Raw genomic sequence first — 19,662 nt, 5'->3', positions numbered from 1 at the left:
AAATCAACCCTGCAAAATTTAAAAAGAAATAAAAAACCGATATCGACAAGAGCAAAACAACAAAAATGATAAGCTTCTGAGGAATATTAACTGTGTTGAACTACAGCCTCTGTGTGGGCAGGTGGAGGCCTGCTTCGTGATTGAGAATGGTACTAGCCTGCAAGAGGGGCCCATGACAGAACTGACTAAGGGAAGGTTTTAAGTTCAGTGCTTGGCTCATCCAGTATGCCCTGGGACAATGAATTTCTACAGCTTCAATAAAGGTACAGGTTGGTTGTAGCAGTGTTGAGTACAGAGGCTGTGCTAATAACCACCGGAAAATTTGCCACTGAATGTGGACTGGCCATCATTAACATCTTAATAGAACAAAAGGTACAAGGCACAAACTAAAATAGACTAGCAAGGATCACAATAACTGCACGTAAGGATGGAAATTCGTTCCAGAAAATCTGAGTGATGAGAATGATGTCAACTAAAAGAAGCCCCAGGAAAGTGGTCAGGCTAAGGAGCACCCCACTTTCCAACGGGATTCCTAAGGGCCTTGATGAGGGTGTGAGGAGGTATGAAGTGAGAAAAGGAAGGAATTCCAGACCTACTAACTCAATTCACTTTCCCTGAATGAAATCCGATGGGCTCCTCCACCCAGAAAGGGACCCTAGAGGATTCTCACCGTACGACAGCCATGTGGCGGAAGTCTCAGGTAGGAGCGGCCTGATGAGGTGTACCTGGAATTCATATCAGGAGGCTCACAAATCTGAAGTCTTTGGTGTGAAGAGTTGGCCTTAGGTCAGCTGATTGGAGGTAGCCAGGGACCTTCCAGAAGCGAAGTGAGACACCGAGAGAGTAATGAGTGGTGCACGAACAACATAAGCTGCGTGCAGGAGTCCTTGTGGTATCATGTGTGGAGGGCTCTAGACATGGCAGCTAAGGTCAGGCCCCCAAATACTTCCTACCAGAGGTTGGAAACAAAATAAGACGCTTGGTCTGAGGTCAGCGAGCTCCTAACAGTCAGTGAAAGCCCATGTGTGAGTCATGCGGGACTCTTCCCTACAATCCAGCACACCAAATTACCCCCCCAAAACTCCCCACCCAGCCACAGAGCTCCGCCCATAACCCCGCCCCCTCCACTGCCCTCCTCCTGGGGGCCCAGAACCACATGACTGGAAGTGGATCTCCAGGCCCTCGAGAACTTCCTCCTAACCACGCCGTGCGCAGTGAGGCCTTGTCGGACAATTCCTGCCTAGGGTGAGCACAGACACGGGCCCCACGTGCCGGTAGGGGTCGAGGCGCGAGGAGTTGGGGGTTACAACCACGGGGACACGCCCCCGACTACCCCCCAGCCCCATCTCCTCTAAAGAGGGGTCCAACAGACCCCCGGCCCCGCTCCGCCCCTGCTCTCGGGCCTCGAGGCCCCAACATGCAGGGCAGCTAGAAGCCCCAAGTCCTTTCACTTACTCCCGCTGGGAACCAGGGATGGCAGGCTCCTGCCCGTGCGCTGGCCTCGGCCCGGGCTGCTGGACTCTGGCTCCGACTCAGCACACGCAGAGATCCCAGGCCCACTGGTGGGAAGGAGAGGACCCTAGTGAGGATTAAATTCCATACCCCAGAACAGGGGCCACGCAGACTCCCCGCTCTCCTGGCCTTGGGCCTCCGTGAGGTCCGGGCTGGTTTCAGAATGAGGTGCTCCCTCACTTTGTGCCTGGAGACTCGGGGAGTGTGTGAGGGCCTTGGTCTAAGGGGACACACATGCAGCAGGTCAGCAGAGGGAGGTGAGGGCTACTGCCTGGGAGGGAGGCAACGACGATCAGCAGGAGGGACGCCCCCCAGGCAGGCCTCCCAGGAGTCAAACTGAGGTCCAGCGGACCACTGGGGCCCTGAACCACAGAGCCTTTATGTCTGCTGTAACTTTCAGACTTGGTGAATCTCCGGCACGTGGGCTACACACACGGTCACCCCTCACTCCTTGCTCCAATGAAGTCCTGCAGCCACCTGCTGCCATCAGTTTAGCTTGAGTGGCCAGCCAGATAGCAAGTCTGGTTCTGCCCAGCACGCTCAATAGGAGGGCCCTGAGTGAGACTGAGGGAACCACCCACTTGGAGAGAGGGGACCAGAGAGAATATGGCCTGTCCCGTCCTGTCGACCCTTTAAGATCCCAAGCAAAGCGAATGCTGTAGGTAGACATCCCAGCATTTCTTCTATCAGGTCTCAGGAGCAGGTGGGTAGAGCTTAATTCACGCAGGTGCAGCCAGCGGTCAGAGGGAGGGAGGGTCCCAGGTCCTACACGAGCCAAAGTGGGGCTTCACTGTCTCCGGAAAGACACCGGGTCACTTTAACTCAGGCAGAGAAGCTCCCTCCCATAAGTGTGTGTACAGCACTAGGTGCCCCGAGACTCAGAAGGTAAGGCTTTAGTGTTCCCTCCTTTCCTCCTCCCCCAGGGAAACCGCATGGAATACATCAAACAGGGCGGCCTGCAGAGTGGGGAGGGCGGGCGTGGGGGGCCCGGGCCTTGCCAACCATTAACAGGACGATCTTGAATGAACTGAGAGGACCCCCACCCCGCCTCAAAAACCCGGACACAAAGTCTCTTTCACGGTCACCCCAGTAACCCCAGGCAGGGCTGTGCGGCTGGGGACTCAAGGGTCGCACCTCTCTCCACAGGGTGCCCGGGCCCAGCTCGACCAGGGTGGGCCCAGCCCCTGTGGGGTCCCAGAGCCGTGCGCGGGCGGGGAGGGGGGGGGCCTGAGGGGCGAGCCGTGTTCAAAGCCCAAAGTGGCATCTCTCCGCCGGCGGCTCACCCCCACCTCACCGACCCTCCAGGTGCCCCTCGCTGCTTGCCAGCCCTGCCCAGTGCCTGCCGGGCAAGAGCAAGTCCGTGCCTTGGGAGAAAGGCACCGCCACCAGGCCGCGTGAGGTGTCCAGTCCGGGGTGCTCCTACAGCTGCAGCAGCCGCAGCCGCAGCAGCGCCCCCGCCTCCCCAGCCCGCTGTAAGCGCCCCCGGCTCCCCGAGTGAGGGCACACCCCCGCAGCCTCCCAGGGCGCCCGGGCCCCCGACTCTCCTGGCGAGGGCCCTGCAGGCCCGCCACGTGACCAGGGCGCCCGGGCCCCCGACTCTCCTGGCGAGGGTCCTCTGCAGGCTCCGCCCAGCCGCGACCAGGCGCCGGGCCCGGCTCCCGCTGAAACGCAAAAACCCCTCACCCAGCGTCAGCGTGCCCGGTGCACAGTTCCCGCGGAAGCTGCTGCCGTCGGGAGCCCGTGGCGCACGCGCTGCTGAAGCCCCGTCAGCAGCACCGCTGCAGCATTCCTCGGATCCTCTCAGGCTCACCTCGGAGCGCATGGAGCTGGTGTTCGGGCTCGAGCTCAGGGAGGCCGACGCCCGCAGCCAGACCTACGTCCTGGTCAGCAAGCTGGCCCTCCCGAGCGACGGCAGCCTGGGCGGCGGCGGCAAGGGGCCGCCCAAGACCGGCCTCCTGATGGCGCTCCTGGGCGTGATCTTCATGAAGGGCAACCGCGCCACCGAGGAGGAGGTCTGGGAGTTCCTCACCGTGCTGGGCGTCCAGGCGGGCAGGAGGCACCCGATCTTCGGCGAGCCCAGGAAGCTCATCACCGAAGACCTGGTGCGCCAGGGCTACCTGCAGTACCGCCCGGTGCCCGCCAGCGACCCTCCGCGCTACGAGTTCCTGTGGGGCCCGCGGGCCCACGAGCAGACCAGCAAGATGCAGGTGCTGCAGGTCCTGGCCAAGATCAACAACACCGTGCCCAGGTGCTTCCCGCAGCTGTACGAGGAGGCTCTGCTAGAGGAGGGGGAGCGCGCGGTGGCCCGTGGCCCTCGCCGCGTCTAGTCAGTCCGTCGGGGCGGCTGCTTTTCCCTGGGGTGGAAGAGGGCAGTCGACCTTCCAAGCGGTGCAGAGTCCTGGGGGTTGGAGGGAACAAAGCATACATCATCTTCCTATTTGTTCTAAACTGGTAGCTTCTAGCAACACATACACAGTTCTATTTATTTCGGTGTTTTCAAATGTTTGTTTCTTGTAATGGCTCTTAGCTTTAGAATATAAACTTAAGAATGGCAGGGCTCTCATATTTATTGCTGTTTAACAACTGAGAGTTACAGTTTCGGTGTAGGAAAAAGAAAGTCACAAACCATCTATATTGTATTTGCGGTCCAAAAGCAGATAACAAGGAGCTTTGCTTTTTTTTTTTTCTTTCTGTTGCACATAAGTAATTTGTAGGTCTATGTTTTCTTTAAGTTTTCGAATGTTGTTCATTTTAATTGAAGATTTTGCTTCGGAATCTAAGTTTATTAATGCCATGGATAACACATTTATTAGTATTCAGGTTTAAGATGAAGAGTTTTGTTTTTGTTAACAAGCCGAAAAACGTTCGATATTTTCTTTTTGCTACAGAGCAAGGTAACATGGCACTGGAATAGGGTTATTCATGGGAATGTGAGAGAACCTCATAGGAAAATATTTGGGATCAAAAAATGGTGACACATAAGGAAAGGGTGGTTAACTTGTTTTATTCTCTTTGTCTTTGCTTTTAAAATTAAATAATAAATAATATACACCTGGATATGCGTAGCTAATTCAAAATGTATGAGAAATTAAAGTTCTTGCTCATTCCATCTTTTTCCCTGGGCGCCCAGCACGGTGAGCAGCATTAACTGAGTAGCTGCTCTTTGGAAAGCTCCCTAATAGCACCGGGGATGGTAAGAAAAATAAGCCGGAACCACTGCACATAGAATTGTAGACTTTAGCAGTAGTTACCATACAATGAAGATGGTAAGACACATTCTAAGAAATAAATAAATGACAATTTTAAAAAAGGGTGCATAAGGGGAGGTCCTGGATGAGAACAGTCTAGTGTAAATTACTTGATCAAGGCTGTGTTGGCTTAGGTAAGATGCCAGTCCCTTGCGTGGAAGGTCTTTTAAAGCCAGACTGCGTCTTGGGCTGGGTGTGGCTGTGGGAGCACTGGGCAGGGATGGACCAGGTCCTCAGTCAGTGGTTCTGAGTTGAGAGACTAGGCCTAGAATGGAAAGCAGATTTTCACAGTTACTTTGGGATTGTAAGAAAACCAGTGGCAGTCCCTGGCTGGGGCCTGAATGGAAGGGGTCCTATGTGTTTGCTCCAAGGCAGGTAACACTGCATAAATGAGGTGTTTTAGGCATAGAATGTCCAGAGAGTTTCTGAGTAATAAGGGTAATACTCCTTTGAAGTAAGATTCTAAGAAGCGCCTGGACTTTACCACTTATCACGATATAAGTAAGAGCTCACTCCATTAAAAGGGCATTTTAACTAAATTACTTTTAGTATAATTTGTCAAACTCTTAAGGTAAGGCTGGAATTTTGGTGGCAATAAAATGAATGAAAATCGGGGGTAGATTAGATGGAAATGGACCCGGGAGGGAAGTTGTTGATCCTTGACACAAACAGGACCTTTTAGTTGCATCCAACTGGAGAAGACAACCCCATACCCATATTAAACAACAGATGCTCTGATGGAGAAATACTATTGCATTTTATTTGCCCAGCAGCATTTCAGTGGATTTGGATTTTTATATTGTTTGGAGTTGCATATTCTCTAATTCGGGCTGGAAATAAAATTCTGTGAGGAAACAAATGTTACCATCTGAGGTCAAAATCATCTTAGTAATAACTGCCATTCATTAAAAGTACCAAACTTAGGGGTGCCTAGGTGGCTGTTGGTTATGCATGTGACTTCAGCTCAAGTCATGGTCTCAGGGTCATGGGATTGAGCCCTGCATTGGGCTCCACGCTCAGCCGTGAGTCTACTTGTTCCTCTTCCTTTCCCTCTGACTGTCCCCCTGCTTGTGCTCCCTCTTTAAAATGAATAAAATCTTAAACATAAATAAAAGCATCAAACTGTGCCTAACACTGTGCCAGGTGGGTTACACACATCACATGTATGTCTATAGTCCTACATGATAATACATTATCAGACTCACTTTTCAGATAAGAACTTAGAATATTCTCCAATTTAAGGCTGGCAAGTGACTGTGTTGGCCTAGACCCTGGCTCTGAATTCCTCAAGAGCCCACACTGCGACTCCTCCCAGGCCAAGGCACACCTATGTCGCTTATCTCATTTTTCTGCTCACTATTCCAAAATGTATTTCAGGTATTAAAAAGCACAACTGCATACCCAAAATACAGATCTGGAATACAAAGCCTGAGGAACAATCAATAAAGATAGCAAAATTAGCGTGCAGTATGAATAAAGAAAGAGATAATATTCAGTGACAATTATATTATCAACAAAGGAAATGTCAGTAAACCTCAAAAGATCAGGGGCTCACAGTATCATGTGGCTCAGTCCCTTCACTGTGGAAAGTAAATCTTTTAAGAAGTGAAATTATGTAAGAGGTTAAGTCTGTGAAGAGAAGGAAGAGATCAGCTTGCTTTCTGTGACCGCACACAACCCGCCATGGGCCCCCACCTTTCCTATACCTTCTTCATCTACAATCACTCCTGGGAATCAACCCCTTCACTGACAGCTTTGCAGCAGGGAGACTAAGCAAGAGTTTGGAAGGATGAGGTATTTCCCAGGAAGCCTTTCAAAGAAGAGACAGGAGTCAATATGAAAATTCTGATGAATGAAGACTAAGGAGGCTAACACCCATGATAACTGGAATCACAGAAAGACTGGCCCGTGACCCCCTGGCAGAGCTGCCAAGATAAGCACTCCTTCATTATTTTGGGGGTTCTCAGAGCCACGAGAACTTTGGTCTACATGGGTGCCTGTGCCTTTCCAGGTATGATAACAGGATTCAGGCTTCTTGGGGCGCTCTCTGATCCAGGTGGGGGTTTGCCCCTAATCTTCACTTAGGATCTTTACCTTGACTCCTAGCAAGCCCTGGGTTTCCATGTTCTTTCAACCTAAGATCACCCATGTAGACCAACGTTCTCATGGCCCTGAGAACCCCCAAGATAAGTGAGGGAGCGCTTATCTTGGCAGCTCTGCCTTGTCCTCCCAGTCTTCCCGTGATTCTAGTTATAATGGGGTTCCCATGGTGTAAGGGAAGAGACCTCAGGCAAGCAAAGGAAGGAGTCTCAGGTCCTACCAGTAATCAAGGGGAGGATCCTGAGTGAGAACTTAGGGAAACATTTTCCCCTCAAAACTGAGAGAATCACACAGAACTCTGCCTTTGCTGGAAGCCCTCGGATACCAGGGCATTGTTGACATAATGTGACATATTCACTTCCTCCTATGGTGTCACAAGGGGGTGACAGACTTCCTCTAAGGGGTGTGGCTTAAGCATCAGCAGTGGAAAGATTTCTTGGTTTTTCCACAGGCCAAGGTGAATAGCCTGAGGACTAAAGGAGCCACATACCCCTAACAGTAGGAGCCTGAAAGCGTTAGTTTCTTACTTCCAGCTTCAGGAGACCAAGGACAGGTACGGTCAGGTAAGGAGATCCTCACCTCCTTCTAGGGTCTCAGGGTGGTACAGACCTTGATATGATGGGCAGGCCTAAGGGTAAGGGAGGGAGGAATTCCAGGCCATGAAAAGGGTTGGGGATCAAAGCAAGGACCAAGGGACTCCCCACCACTAAACAGAAAGAGTAGCCAAGAATCTGGCTCTGCCCCTGGTTTCAGCCCTTGAAGAACCAGGGCCAGGCTATCAAGTCAATACCTCCCCCACTTATTGCTATCAGATTTACAGGGAATGAAATCCTTAGTTTGAAGGTGCAGCTACCATTCAGGGAAAGGGGTGGAGGTGCCAGGCCCTACACAGATCCAAAGTAAGGACCATTAATGAGGACTGAGGACCCCGAAGAGGCCAGTACAGAAAACTCCCCACTGAACATTCAGACGTAGACAGGAATTATAAGATCAGGACCCCTTTCACTTCCTTATTGTGGGTGCCAAGAGGCTTGTGATGTCAGCCTCAGGAGAACAGAGGAAGAAAAATCCATGACCTGCCACTAGTTGACGGATGGTCTTGCATAAGAGACTCCTCAAGCCCCTGCGCTCACCCCAGCATGCATGAGGCAGGTCTGGCAGGAAGCAGCCTAAACGTCACTCTACTTTCCTTCACAGGTTTCCCAAAGGACAGGCTGTTTAGGAGAACGGGAGCCCTGTGGGGTTTTAGAGAAGTGCCCTCGAGGAAAACTGCAAATGTAGCCTTCCTCATATACCACCAGCCGAGGTGGCATTTCCACGCTGAAGGTGCACACATCCCCTTAACCTTCCTCCTCCTCTAGTGGGTCCTCATCCCCTGCTCTCCTACTCACACTCCTAACCACTGTCCCTCATCATACTCGTTATGCCCCGGGGTCAGAAGAGTAAGCACCGCACTCGTGAAAAACGCCGCCAGTCTCGCGGTGACTCCCAGAGTCACAGGAAAGTTCAGGCCCCTGTAGCAATGGAAGAGTCCCCCACCTCCTGTTCTCCTGTTTTGGAGGGTAATACCCAGAGTTCATCAGCTATTGAGTCAACTAGCACTTCCCAGGAGGCTTGGGGAGCCCCGTCTACCACCATTACCTCTTCAGATATTTCTGGCACAAAATCTGCTGAAGGTGAGAACAACCAAGGTGAGGAACATCTATGTTTCCCTGAGTTCTCACCTTCTACTGAGAGCACTGATATTCTAACTATGAAGGTGAGTTTGTTGGAGCAGTTTCTTCTGTACAAATACAAAATGAAACAGCCCATTATGAAGGAAGACATGCTGAAGATTATTGGCCAAAACTACAAAGACCAATATCCTGAGATCCTCAAGAAAGCCTCTGAGCGCATTGAGGTTGTCTTTGCAGTTGACTTGAAAGAAGTCGACTCAACCAAACAATCCTATGACCTCATCAGCAAAGTGAAACTCCCTAACAATGGGAGGGTGCGTGCTGGCAGGGGGTTACCCAAGACTGGTCTCCTGATGACAGTCCTCGGTGTGATCTTCATGAAAGGCAACTGTGCTACTGAGGAAGACATCTGGAAATTTCTGGGTATGATGCGAGTATTTGCCGGGAGGAAGCATTTCATTTACGGAGAGCCTAAGAAGCTCATCACCAAAGACTTGGTGAGGCTAAAGTACCTGGAGTACCGCCAAGTGCTCAACAGTGATCCTCCACGCTATGAGTTTTTGTGGGGTCCGAAAGCCCAAGCTGAAACCAGCAAGATGAAAGTCCTGGAATTTTTGGCCAAGGTCAATGATACGGTTCCCAATGCCTTCTCATCAAGATATGAAGAAGCTTTGAGAGATGAGGAAGCAAGAGCCCAAGCCAGACCTACAGCCAGGCTAGGTGCTACTCCTATAGCCAGTGTGCATTATAGGGGCACATTCAGCAACTTCTCCCACCCCTATTGAAATCTGAGGCTTTAAAAAAAAATCTAAATAAAAAAATATGACATCACAATAGGGATTTGCATGGAAATGTGAAAGAATCCCACAGTAAATTTACTGTGATAATGGAATATAAAAAAATAATAAACCGTGATCAACTTTGGTGTTCTCCTTTCAGTCTTTTGTTTTATAAAATTAAAGGATTTATGCTTCAATATGCTTAGTTTATTAAATTTAGGAGACATTAAATCAGAACAAGTTAGACCTCATACTCTCTCTTTTATTCCCAAAATGTCTACTGAATGATCTGCTTTCTGGCAGGTTCCATGCTAGGACTAGGGATGCTAAGATAAAGACCTAGCCTTTCCCATAGAACTTTAGAAACTGGTAGCTATGATCATAAGGAAGATACTGAGATACCCTCTATGTCTTCAAGTTAAAAAAAGAAAATTAGAGTGAGAAGGGAGGTGTCCTAGGGCAGAGCAGCATGTATATTCCCTGAAACGATGCAGTTTGAGTTTTGGGATACTTCATGTCAATCTGTGATGTAATTTCAAATTAAACTACATGATGGATTAGACTGAGATTATGGGAATGGTGATCAGAGGCCATACCCTAATATGATGCATCTCAGAGATGAGAGAAAAGAAAAATCTTTAAATGGAAAACTACACTGTGCTGCAAGGTCTAAAATTAAGGTTCAATATTATGGGCTTCTTGACATTTAGTGAAACTGACAGGGCCTCAAATTGCCTAAATGAAAGTTCCCCTCCATACTGTGCACTTGCAGATACGATCCACTATCAAATAACCATCTCCATCAAGCAGATGAGGTACATACCTCGCTTATTCCTAAGTAGCAGATTTCTGTTCCCTACCAGCTTGCAGAATTATTCAAAGAAGCTGATTACATGGTACCATGGGAACTAAAGGTCACCTCCACCTCCTGACACCAAATCGTGCCTCCCACAGATGTGCTCATTCATTGTATTCCTGGGTGTAACCCTCATGTTGTACTATGTAGCACGGGGTGTCCTTCTCCCCCAGCCAAGTGAGTACACATGATTAATAACCAGTCGTCTTTCTCATCTCTACAGTGTCAGGGGGTGCATGTTTGAAGTCTACACAAACCATAGTGTGGAAGTTCCTTCCTTACCTCATGGGGTAAAAAGGAGGCCATTAAAACAAACTCTTATAAGTTACTTTGGCATCATATATAATCCAGAAAGAAATCTCTACCTCTAATCTGTTAGGAATGCCCTAACAAAATAACACAGACTGGGTGGTTTCAAACAAAATTTATTTTCTCATAGTTCTGGAGGTTGGAAGTCCAATGTCAGGGAGCTGGCAAAATTGGTTTCCTCTGAGGTTCCTCTCCTTGGCTCCCATATGGCCACACACTTTATTTGGCTGTCCTTTTGTGTGCATGAATCTCTACTGTCTCTTTGTGGGTCCTAGTCTTTTTTTTATAAGGACACCAGTCAGACTGGGTTATGGTCCACCCTAATGGCCTAATTTTAATTTAACCATCTCTTTTATGACCTCATCTCCAACTATAGTCACATTCTGAGGTACGGGGGGTCATGGCTTCAACATGAATTTTTGGGGGGACACAATTCAGCCCTGAAAAGACAAGAATCAAAGGTGTCTTTGTTACTATCTCAATAAAGAAGAATATAGTGCACAAATAGGCATACTAAACACAATGACTCCAGGGAGTTTCGAGATAAAAGTGTGAACTCCCTTGAGGTGACACACACAGAAGGCACTGTATTTATACTTTTTTTTTTGCTTTGAACTGGTAAAGTCAGAGTCCACTGCATTAAAAGAGCATTTTAATTAGATTATCTTGACGATATTTTGGTAAATTCTAAGAGAAGGCTAGATTTTGTTGGGGAGGGAACAAACGAAAATAGAGGTGATTTGAGTGGAAGGACAACTGGAAAGAACTTAATGAGTGGGTCCTTGACAAAATGCAAGGAGTTCTAAGTTGTATCCAGGTGGGGAAAGAAAAACCATGCACCAAAATTAATAATAAATACTCTAATAGGGAAGAAATGCTTAATTTTACTTGTTAAAGTCAATTTTTGGCTGATTTGATGTTCTTTTGTCTAAGAGTATTGCATTTCCAAGGACATATTCTGGCTTTAAAAAAACATTCCATAGGAGGATGATATTATCTAGGTAAAAACCATCCTAACTGCCTTTCATTAAATGCCCAGTATTTGCCAGTCATCTTGACGGATGCTTTATATACAGTACCTACATTCCCACAGTCTTACAATATAGTTTACCACACTCAGTTGGCACATGAAGAATGTAAAATATTCTCATATTCACAAGGTGTTAAGTGTCAGAGCTAGCCTATACCCCTAGTGTGAATTCATCCAAGGCACGCAGGGCCTATAACTCCCATCCTGAAGCAGACTGTGTGAGCCTTTATTCACTTTTCTTGTCGCTACTATAAAATATATCTCAGTGGATTAGGGAAAAAAAAAAAAAAAAGGAATATATGGCCAGAGCAATAAGAATACCAAAATAAATGAGCGGTATGAATAATGAAAGGAAGGATATAGCATCTGCTAATAATACGCAGTGTTGCTTAACTTCAAAAAATGGCGGTCTCATGAAATTATCTGGCTCAGCCAGTTTCCTATGGCAAATATTTTAGAACAGAAGTTACGTAAGAGGCCACATCTGGATAGTAAAGAGAAGGAATATATCGGCGTGGTTTTTTACTCTGATATTCCACCTCCCAAGCTAAGTCTCTTAATTGTTTTTCACCTTCCCCATCTCGTATCAGTCCTGGGACACAGATTCATCCTCTGTAAGATTTGCACTTAAGAGATTATTCAAGAGTTTGCAGGTATGTGGCATTGCTCTGAAAGCCTTTCATTAAAGAGACAGGAGCGAAGATGAGGACCGTATAAATGAAGGCTGATGAAAGCAAATTCAGTCACGTAGGTAGTCACGCAGCGACCCCCCCGCCCCCCGCCATTCCCCGGCTCTTACATCTACGCTGTCAGACTGATGTCTCTGCAAGAATGGTATCAAGGATGTGAGGACCTCGTAAGGGTGGTGGTGGAGTGAAGGGCTCAAGGTCCTAAATGACTTTAGCTGACAATCCTGTATGAAACTGAGGGTGTTCTCCACCCCAGAACAGAGGGGGCACCAGAGATCCTGCCCTTGCCGCAAGCCTTGAGAGGCCCTGTCGTTGGTGACAGGAAGAACAGCCCTCACTTCCTCTTGCGGCGTCCGAGGAAGGTGCCAGACTTTGCGATCGGCGGGTGCCTCAGGGCACGCGAGAAAGGAATATTTCAGACCCAAGCACAAGGTGAAGAAGGTGAGGGCTTTCTTGGGAGGCGCCAGTTCAGCAGAGGGAGAAGACCCTAACAAGAATCAAGATGAGGAAAGTTAGGTAGAAATTCTGACCAGAGCCCTGCTAGCAGCTCCCGGGGGAAATAAGCATGGCGGTCAGGTGGGCGTGAGGATTCCCTCCATATTTGAAGGATCAGGAAGCTGAAGACCTTGATTTCAGGGGAAGGGTACAATGCTCTGAAGGATATCAAAGATGTGGAAATCAGAGTTAGTTCTGAAGGGACCAATAATTCTAGGACTATAAGGTGGCATAGAACTCACCGGGACCATCAGTTCCGGGGAGCTTTGGGGCAGGGCCACCGGGCTTATCGCAGCAAGGAAGGACTCGGGGATGAGACAGCCTTGGTCTGAGGGCAAGGGCCCTAAGTTAGCAAATGAAAGCATTCAGCTGGGAATCAGGGTCAGGACTGTGAGGAATGAAGGAATCTGTGTGATATGTTGACTAACACTCATTTTTTTCCTGTGGTGTCATGTGAGAGTTGTGGGGGAACAGAGTGTGTGCTGTGAGGTGGAGGCGGGTAGGAGATTTTGTTTAAAAGGGACCGTTTGTCCTCTGCAGTAGGAGGATTTCTAGGTCTTTCCAAGAGTTAATGTAAGGACCATGACGTCTGAATGGAACCACCACAATGAGAGTACAAGACAAACCATCCCCAATTCTTAGTCTTGGATAACAATGGGCAGGGGGGGCAATTCCCATATTCTCCCAGCTGGTGTAAGGAGATGTTGGCAGGGAAAGAAGAGTCCCAGGCTATGCCAGGGGCCAAAGAAAAGATGGAGGGGACCACTGAACATAGAAAGATAACAAAAAATCAGATTCCCACCTTTGCATTTAGAACTTGAGTTCTGAGCCTCAACGTTACTTATTTATAACAAATTTGAGGGAGAAGAGATCTTTATTGTGAGGATACAACCACCAGTGAGCAGAAGGGAGGTGTGCCAGGCACTACCTGGAGGCCAAATGAGTACCCTGAATGAGAAATAAGGACCAAAACAGTCCATGAAGGAAAGTTTTCCACATACCTCTCAGTTGAGTGCCTCAGGGTTAGGGAGTAAGGAACTGCTACATTACTTCTTCTTCTGGGGTCTCTGGCTTTGGTTTGAGGTATCAACTTCACAGCAATAGAATAGAGGAGGCCCAGGACCTGTGGAGAGTTGACAAGATGATCTTAAAGTTGAACTCAGAAGACCCCCAGAGCCCAGAACAGAGGTTCCCCACTGGCAGCCTCTGATGTCACCCCAGTACACCCCAGACAGGGCTGGCAGACAACAGTCTAGGTTCCCTTTAACTTCCTCTATAGGGTTCTCAGGGGACAGGCTCACTAGAACAGGAACCTTGTGGGTTCCTGGAGCAGTGCCTTCAAACCTGCAGAAGCAGCCTTGGTTAAAGCCAAGGTGGAATCTCCCTACTGAAGGCACTCACATCATCTCATTCTCTTTCCTCCAGGTGTCCACATCTCCTGATCTCCTATTGGTACTCCTATGTACCATCTGTGACCATAGTGCCATCATGCCTCGCAGTCATAAGAGTAAGCTCCAGGCTTCTGAGAAACGCCGCCAGGCTCGAGGTGAGGCTCAGGGTGAGGTTGCTCAGGCCATAGCAGCAGTGGAAGAGGAGTCTACTATCTCCTCTTCTCCTCAGTGTGAAGATGCTGCCCAGAGTCTGCCTCCTTCTGGGTCAAGTAGCACTTCCCAGCGGCGTCGAAGAGCACAAGCCACCACTGTTACTTCTACAGCCGTTTCTAGCACTAGATCTGATGAAGATTCCAACAGCCAAGATGAGGATAGGGTAAGCCCCTGTGAAGCCTCATACTACACTGAGAACCCAGGAGAAGATTCACTGACCAGGAAACCTGGCTTATTGGAGCAGTTCCTTCTGTACAAGTATAAAATGAAACAACCCATTTTGAAGGAAGACATGCTGAAGATTATCGGCCCAAATTACGAAGACCGATTTCCTGAGATCCTCAAGAAAGCCTCTGAGCGCATTGAGATTGTCTTTGCAGTTGATTTGAAGGAAATCGACTCAACCAGACAATCCTACGACCTCGTCAGCAAGCTCAAACTCCCCAACAATGGGAGGGTGCGTGCTGGCAGGGGGTTACCCAAGACCGGTCTCCTGATGAATATCCTGGGAATGATCTTCATGAAGGGCAACTGTGCTGCTGAGGAAGACATCTGGAAATTCCTGGGTATGATGAGAGTATATGCCGGAAGGAAGCACTTCATCTACGGAGAGCCCAGGAAGCTCATCACCAAAGATTTGGTGAGGCTGCAGTATCTAGAATACCGCCAAGTGGCCAACAGTGATCCTCCACGCTTCGAGTTCTTGTGGGGTCCGAAAGCCCTAGCTGAAACCAGCAAGATGAAAGTCCTGGAATTTCTGGCGAAAGTCAACGATACCATCCCCAGTGCTTTCCCATCCTATTACGAAGAAGCTCTGCAAGAAGAGGAAGAGAGAGTCCAAACCAAAGCCATGGTCAGGGCTAGCAATATTGCCAAAGTCATTATACCTTCCAGGGCCATGTCCCAGAATATCTTTCCACCCCTAGTGAAATCTGAGTTCTGTTATTCTCCAGATAAGAAAATATAACATCACAATAGGGATTATATTATTAGCAATTTGAAAGAATCCCATAGTAAAGTAGTAAAGATAATGGAATAGGAAAAAAAAAAAAAAAAAAAAAAGAAACATGGTTAATCCAGTTTTTACTTGTTCCCTTTAATCATTAGTTTTACAGAATTAAAGGGTATTATACTTCAGTTTTGTTAGTTTGTTCAAGAAAGAAATTAAATCTTAAGAAATTATCCTTTGTGTTTATTGGCTCTTTTGTTCGTCACACAGTGAGTATCTGCTCACGGGAAACCTCGGTGTCAGTAGTGCAGACGCGAATATAAAGGAGATCCAGCCTCTATTCACAGAATTTTAGAGCCTTTGAGCTTCACACATACAAGTAAGCAGCTGAAATATCCTCTGTGGCCCACAGGTAAAGTCAAAGGAATGGGTGAGGAGGGGGTAATCCTTATGAGAATAATTCAGTGGAAATCTCCTGAGCAATGCAGTTGGGGACCTCAGGAACTTGCCATCTCTCAGTGGGATGTAATTTTCATTTTCAGTGTGTGGTGGGCTAGCTGAGGCTGTGGAATTGGTGAGTAGAGGTACCTCGATGGTACACTTGAGGATTATGAGACACCACCCTGCGTTAGTCATGGACTGGGTGACTTAAACAACAGACATTTTCACAGTAATGGAGGCTGGGAAGTTCACAAGCAAGGTGCCAGCAGATTCAGTTTCTGGCGAGAGACCTCTTCCTACCTCACAGATGGCCACCTTCTCCATGTGTCGTCACATGGCAGAGAGAGAGAGTTCTGGTTTCTCATGCTCTTAGAACCCTAATCACATCATGGGTGTGCTATCCTCATGACCTCATCTAAGCCAAATTATCTCCCAAAGCGTCCACCTCCAACTACCTTCACATTAGGTGTTAGGGCTTCAACATATGAATTTTGGTGAGTGGGGACCCAAACAGGCAGACCGTTACAGAAAACTGGTGTTATGAGTTACTTCGGGATTATGGGTAAACCAAGGAGAAGTCACCCCCTGGGACAGGAAAGGAGGGTGTCCTTTGTTCTTATCCCAGTGCAGATGAATACAACATGCAAAGTAGGGACTCAGAAATAAGGGTGATGCCCCTTCAGGTGAGAAGCTACTGTGCCGGCACTGTTTGCCCTGAGTTGGGAGAGCTAGAGCCTGCTCCATTAAAAGGGCATTTTAATTAGATTATCTTCACTAATTGGGCAAACTGAGCAAGGGCTAGCTTTTGTTGAAGGTGTAATGAATGTTAACAGAGGTCATTTGATTGGAAGGGCACTTGGAAGGAATGGGAGGGCCTGTACCTTGACACCACTTCTAGGAACTTGAGTTGTACCCAACTGAGACAACTCCATGCCTGAATTAAATGACAGATGCTCTAATGGGAAAAATTTAGTTACTTTTACAAGCTAGGGTAGATTTTTGGTTAATTCCGTGTTCTTTGTTGAAGAAGACTGCATATTCTCTGACACTTCCTGGATTAAAAGAAAATAACAAGAGAGGTGGGTGGTATCATTTGGGATCAAAATAATATTAATCGCCATATTTAAAACATTGGGTAATATTTGCTAGTCACCTTATCATGTGGTTACATATATACATTCCAGATGACAGAGCTTACCAAACTCACTTGGATATAGAAGAACTTGCAATTTTCTCAAGTTCACAAGAATGGTCACTACCAAAGCTGGGACTAGACCCCCGGCTTGTATTTGCCTAAATGCCACATGGTTCCACTTGTCCCAACCCAAGGCAGACCCGCTGCCTCTGAATTCACTTATATACTCACTATTCCAAAATGTATCTCAGGCAGTACACAGGCACTCGAAACCAAAGTACTACAATCAGGCTTTTGAAGGAAATTAAACATGAAAACAAATCATAATTTGGAGATTACCCTTGTTTCCTTTTCCTAGTATCCTACTGAGAGCTGACTCTGCCCCGGACCTGGTATTTTGTCCAGTTCCAGCACCTTCTATCATTACAGAACCCTTCACCGGGGACTTCCCCCGCGTGCCCTCCTTCCAACTCTGGAACCTGACCTTCTGACCATTTCTTTACTGTGGCCTCCTCTGATGGCTGTCCACTATTGTTAGTGGAGAAGAAAACCTGTATCACCTGCTCTTGCCCTGAATTAGAGCATTCCAAATCCCTGAGGGGTCACTTGCTTCAACATATCATCTTTATATACCTGTTCATGTGGTAATGTGGAGATCTTCATTTCTTTCTCTCTCTCCCAACCCACCTGAGACTGCATTCTCCAAATGTTAAACCTTTTAATAGATTATTTAAATAGCTTCTGAATATAAATTTATGAATCATTTTCTTCACACATTTATTAACATGTATCAAGTTTACAGGTAGGAGTTTATATATATATATATATATATATTTTTTTTTTAAAGATTTTATTTACTTATTTGACAGAGACAGCTAGAGAGGGAACACAAGCAGGAGGAGTGTGAGAGGGAGAAGCAGGCTTCCCGCTGAGCAGAGAGCCCGATGCAGGGCTCGATCCCAGGACCCTGGGGTCATGACCTGAGCCGAAGGCAGACGCTTAACGACTGAGCCACCCAGGCGCCCTGGAGTTTTTATATTTTTAAATGAAATTGGAAAACCTTCCCAATTATTTTGAATCCAGGACAACAAGGCATCAGAATAGGTGTTACTTTGGAAATATAAAATAACTCGGTAGTAAAATTATCTGGATCAATAAAAAGCAAAATAAAGTGAAAGATTATCAATTCCTATACTCCTTATCCCATTTAGACTGTTGTTCAGGAAAATTTAATGATACATACCTGGATTTGCTTAGTTTACATAACAATTTACAAGAAATTAAAGCTTAATAAATTGGAAAGTATGCTCATTTACTCCCTTAATATTAATCAGGCATCTGCTCTCAGAAATACACTGTGCTATTGCTGGAGATGCCAGGATTTGGGGGGGGGCGGCGGGGGAGGATGTCTAGGAGCAGTAATCTCATAAGGATGATAGTAAGATATTATAGTAAACTAGAGGGACAATTAAGAAGGGGCAACTGGGTGGCTCAGTTCGCTAAGCCTCTGACTCTTCATTTCAGCTGGGGTCGTGATCTCAGGGTTGAGGGATTAAGTCCTGTATTGAAATCCACACTCAGCAAGGAGTCTGCTTCTCTCCCTCTCCCTCTTCGTCTGCTCCTCCCCACACTCACACATTCTCTCTCCCCTTCTCTCTCAAATAAATAAATAAATACTTAAAAAAAAAAAAAAAAAAGAAAAAGAGGAGAGAGAGGGTGACGGTGTTGGAGTCCAGATGAGCTCAGTGAGGTGGCAGGTAGGAGGAAATGTTACAAGAATGTTTAGAAAACTGCACGTTTTTCAGTGAGACTGAAGTTTAGGGTTAGCAATGTGGGTTAAGACTGGGGGAGTGGGCCAGTTCTCCACATGATGTGTTGAAGGATTGAGAGACTTAAACTTGGAGAGAAAATGGCTTTTGAATCCTGGATAAACTACAAAGAAACTTTCCATTTGCAGAGGTAAGGTAGGTGTTCTGGGCCCTGTTACACTGCATTTGAATACAGTGTGCAAAGTCCTATATCTCACACCCATCCGAAAACCTGCACAATTTTGCATAAGTTGTTTTATTATTTTATTTCATTCAAGACACATTTTTAAAATTTCTCTTGGGTTTTCCTTTTATACTCCTGTGTAATTTATTAGTGTTTTATTTAATCTTCATGCTTTGGGGATTTTTCCAGTCATCATTTTGTTAGTGATTTCAAGTATAATTCCAGTTATTGTCTGAGACACATGAATTCCATTTTTTAAAAATATTTGTTAGATATGCTTTATGGCCCAGAATGTGGTTTATCTCGGTGAGTGCCCCATGTGAGCTTGACAGGAATGTGTAGTCTGCAGTTGAATGAAGTACTTTGTAGATGTTAATTGTATCCAATTGATTTATGGTGTTAATGAATTCAACTATGTCCTTACTGATTTTCTGCCTGCTGGATCTTTTCATTTCTGATACATAAAGTTGCAGAAGTCTCCAACTATTACAATGGATTCATCTACTTTTTCTTACAATTTTTGCCTCATTCAGTTTGATATTCTGTTCCTAGGCACATACCCATTAAAGTACTGCTATGTAATCTTGGAGAATTAACACGTTGATTATTATGTAATGCCCTTCTTTATCCCGGATAACATTCCTTCATCTGAGCTTTGCTCTGTGTGTAATTAATACACCTACTCCCATATTCCTTTGGTTAATAATACCATGGTCTATCTTTCTTCATCCCTGAACTTTTAATCCATGTGTCTTTATATTTAAAGTGGGTTTGTTATAAATAACATGTAGTTGAGATTTGTTTCTTGATTCATACAGATATTCTTTCTTTTTTTTTTTTTTTTTTT

At 46.6% G+C, this 19,662-nt stretch overlaps 3 protein-coding genes across 4 annotated transcripts in view; all 3 read left to right on the top strand.

Annotated features, from left to right (window-relative positions):
• LOC103668277 (melanoma-associated antigen B17-like) overlaps nt 1-3,839 on the top strand; it is a 40,089-nt gene extending 36,250 nt beyond the window's left edge. The window contains exon 4 of the mRNA XM_040636761.1: nt 3,447-3,839. Coding sequence (XP_040492695.1) covers nt 3,447-3,839 — 393 coding nt within the window. The remainder of the gene's footprint in view (nt 1-3,446) is intronic.
• Nucleotides 3,840-7,299: 3,460 nt separating this feature from the next.
• LOC103668192 (melanoma-associated antigen B5-like) lies at nt 7,300-9,459 on the top strand. Of its 2 annotated transcripts, none has more exons than XM_040626257.1 (2): nt 7,300-7,413; nt 8,058-9,459. In XM_040626257.1, exon 2 carries the CDS (start codon nt 8,284-8,286, stop codon nt 9,319-9,321), a length of 1,038 nt encoding a protein of 345 aa, XP_040482191.1. In that variant the 5' UTR covers nt 7,300-7,413; nt 8,058-8,283; the 3' UTR covers nt 9,322-9,459. The 2 variants fall into 2 exon arrangements, with proteins under 2 accessions (XP_040482191.1, XP_008694669.1); XM_008696447.2 differs by having other exon boundaries at nt 7,300-7,423.
• A 4,723-nt stretch (nt 9,460-14,182) lies between these two features.
• LOC103668278 (melanoma-associated antigen B5-like) lies at nt 14,183-15,338 on the top strand. The gene has a single exon (XM_008696494.2). It carries the CDS (start codon nt 14,183-14,185, stop codon nt 15,263-15,265), a length of 1,083 nt encoding a protein of 360 aa, XP_008694716.1. The 3' UTR covers nt 15,266-15,338.
• Nucleotides 15,339-19,662: the final 4,324 nt, after the last annotated feature.

This window comes from Ursus maritimus, assembly GCF_017311325.1.
Source record: "Ursus maritimus isolate PB19 chromosome X unlocalized genomic scaffold, ASM1731132v1 scaffold_X1, whole genome shotgun sequence".
NCBI lineage: Eukaryota > Metazoa > Chordata > Mammalia > Carnivora > Ursidae > Ursus > Ursus maritimus.
The sequence above is the reverse complement of the archived record's forward strand: the minus strand, read 5'-3'. Positions and strand labels throughout refer to the sequence as shown.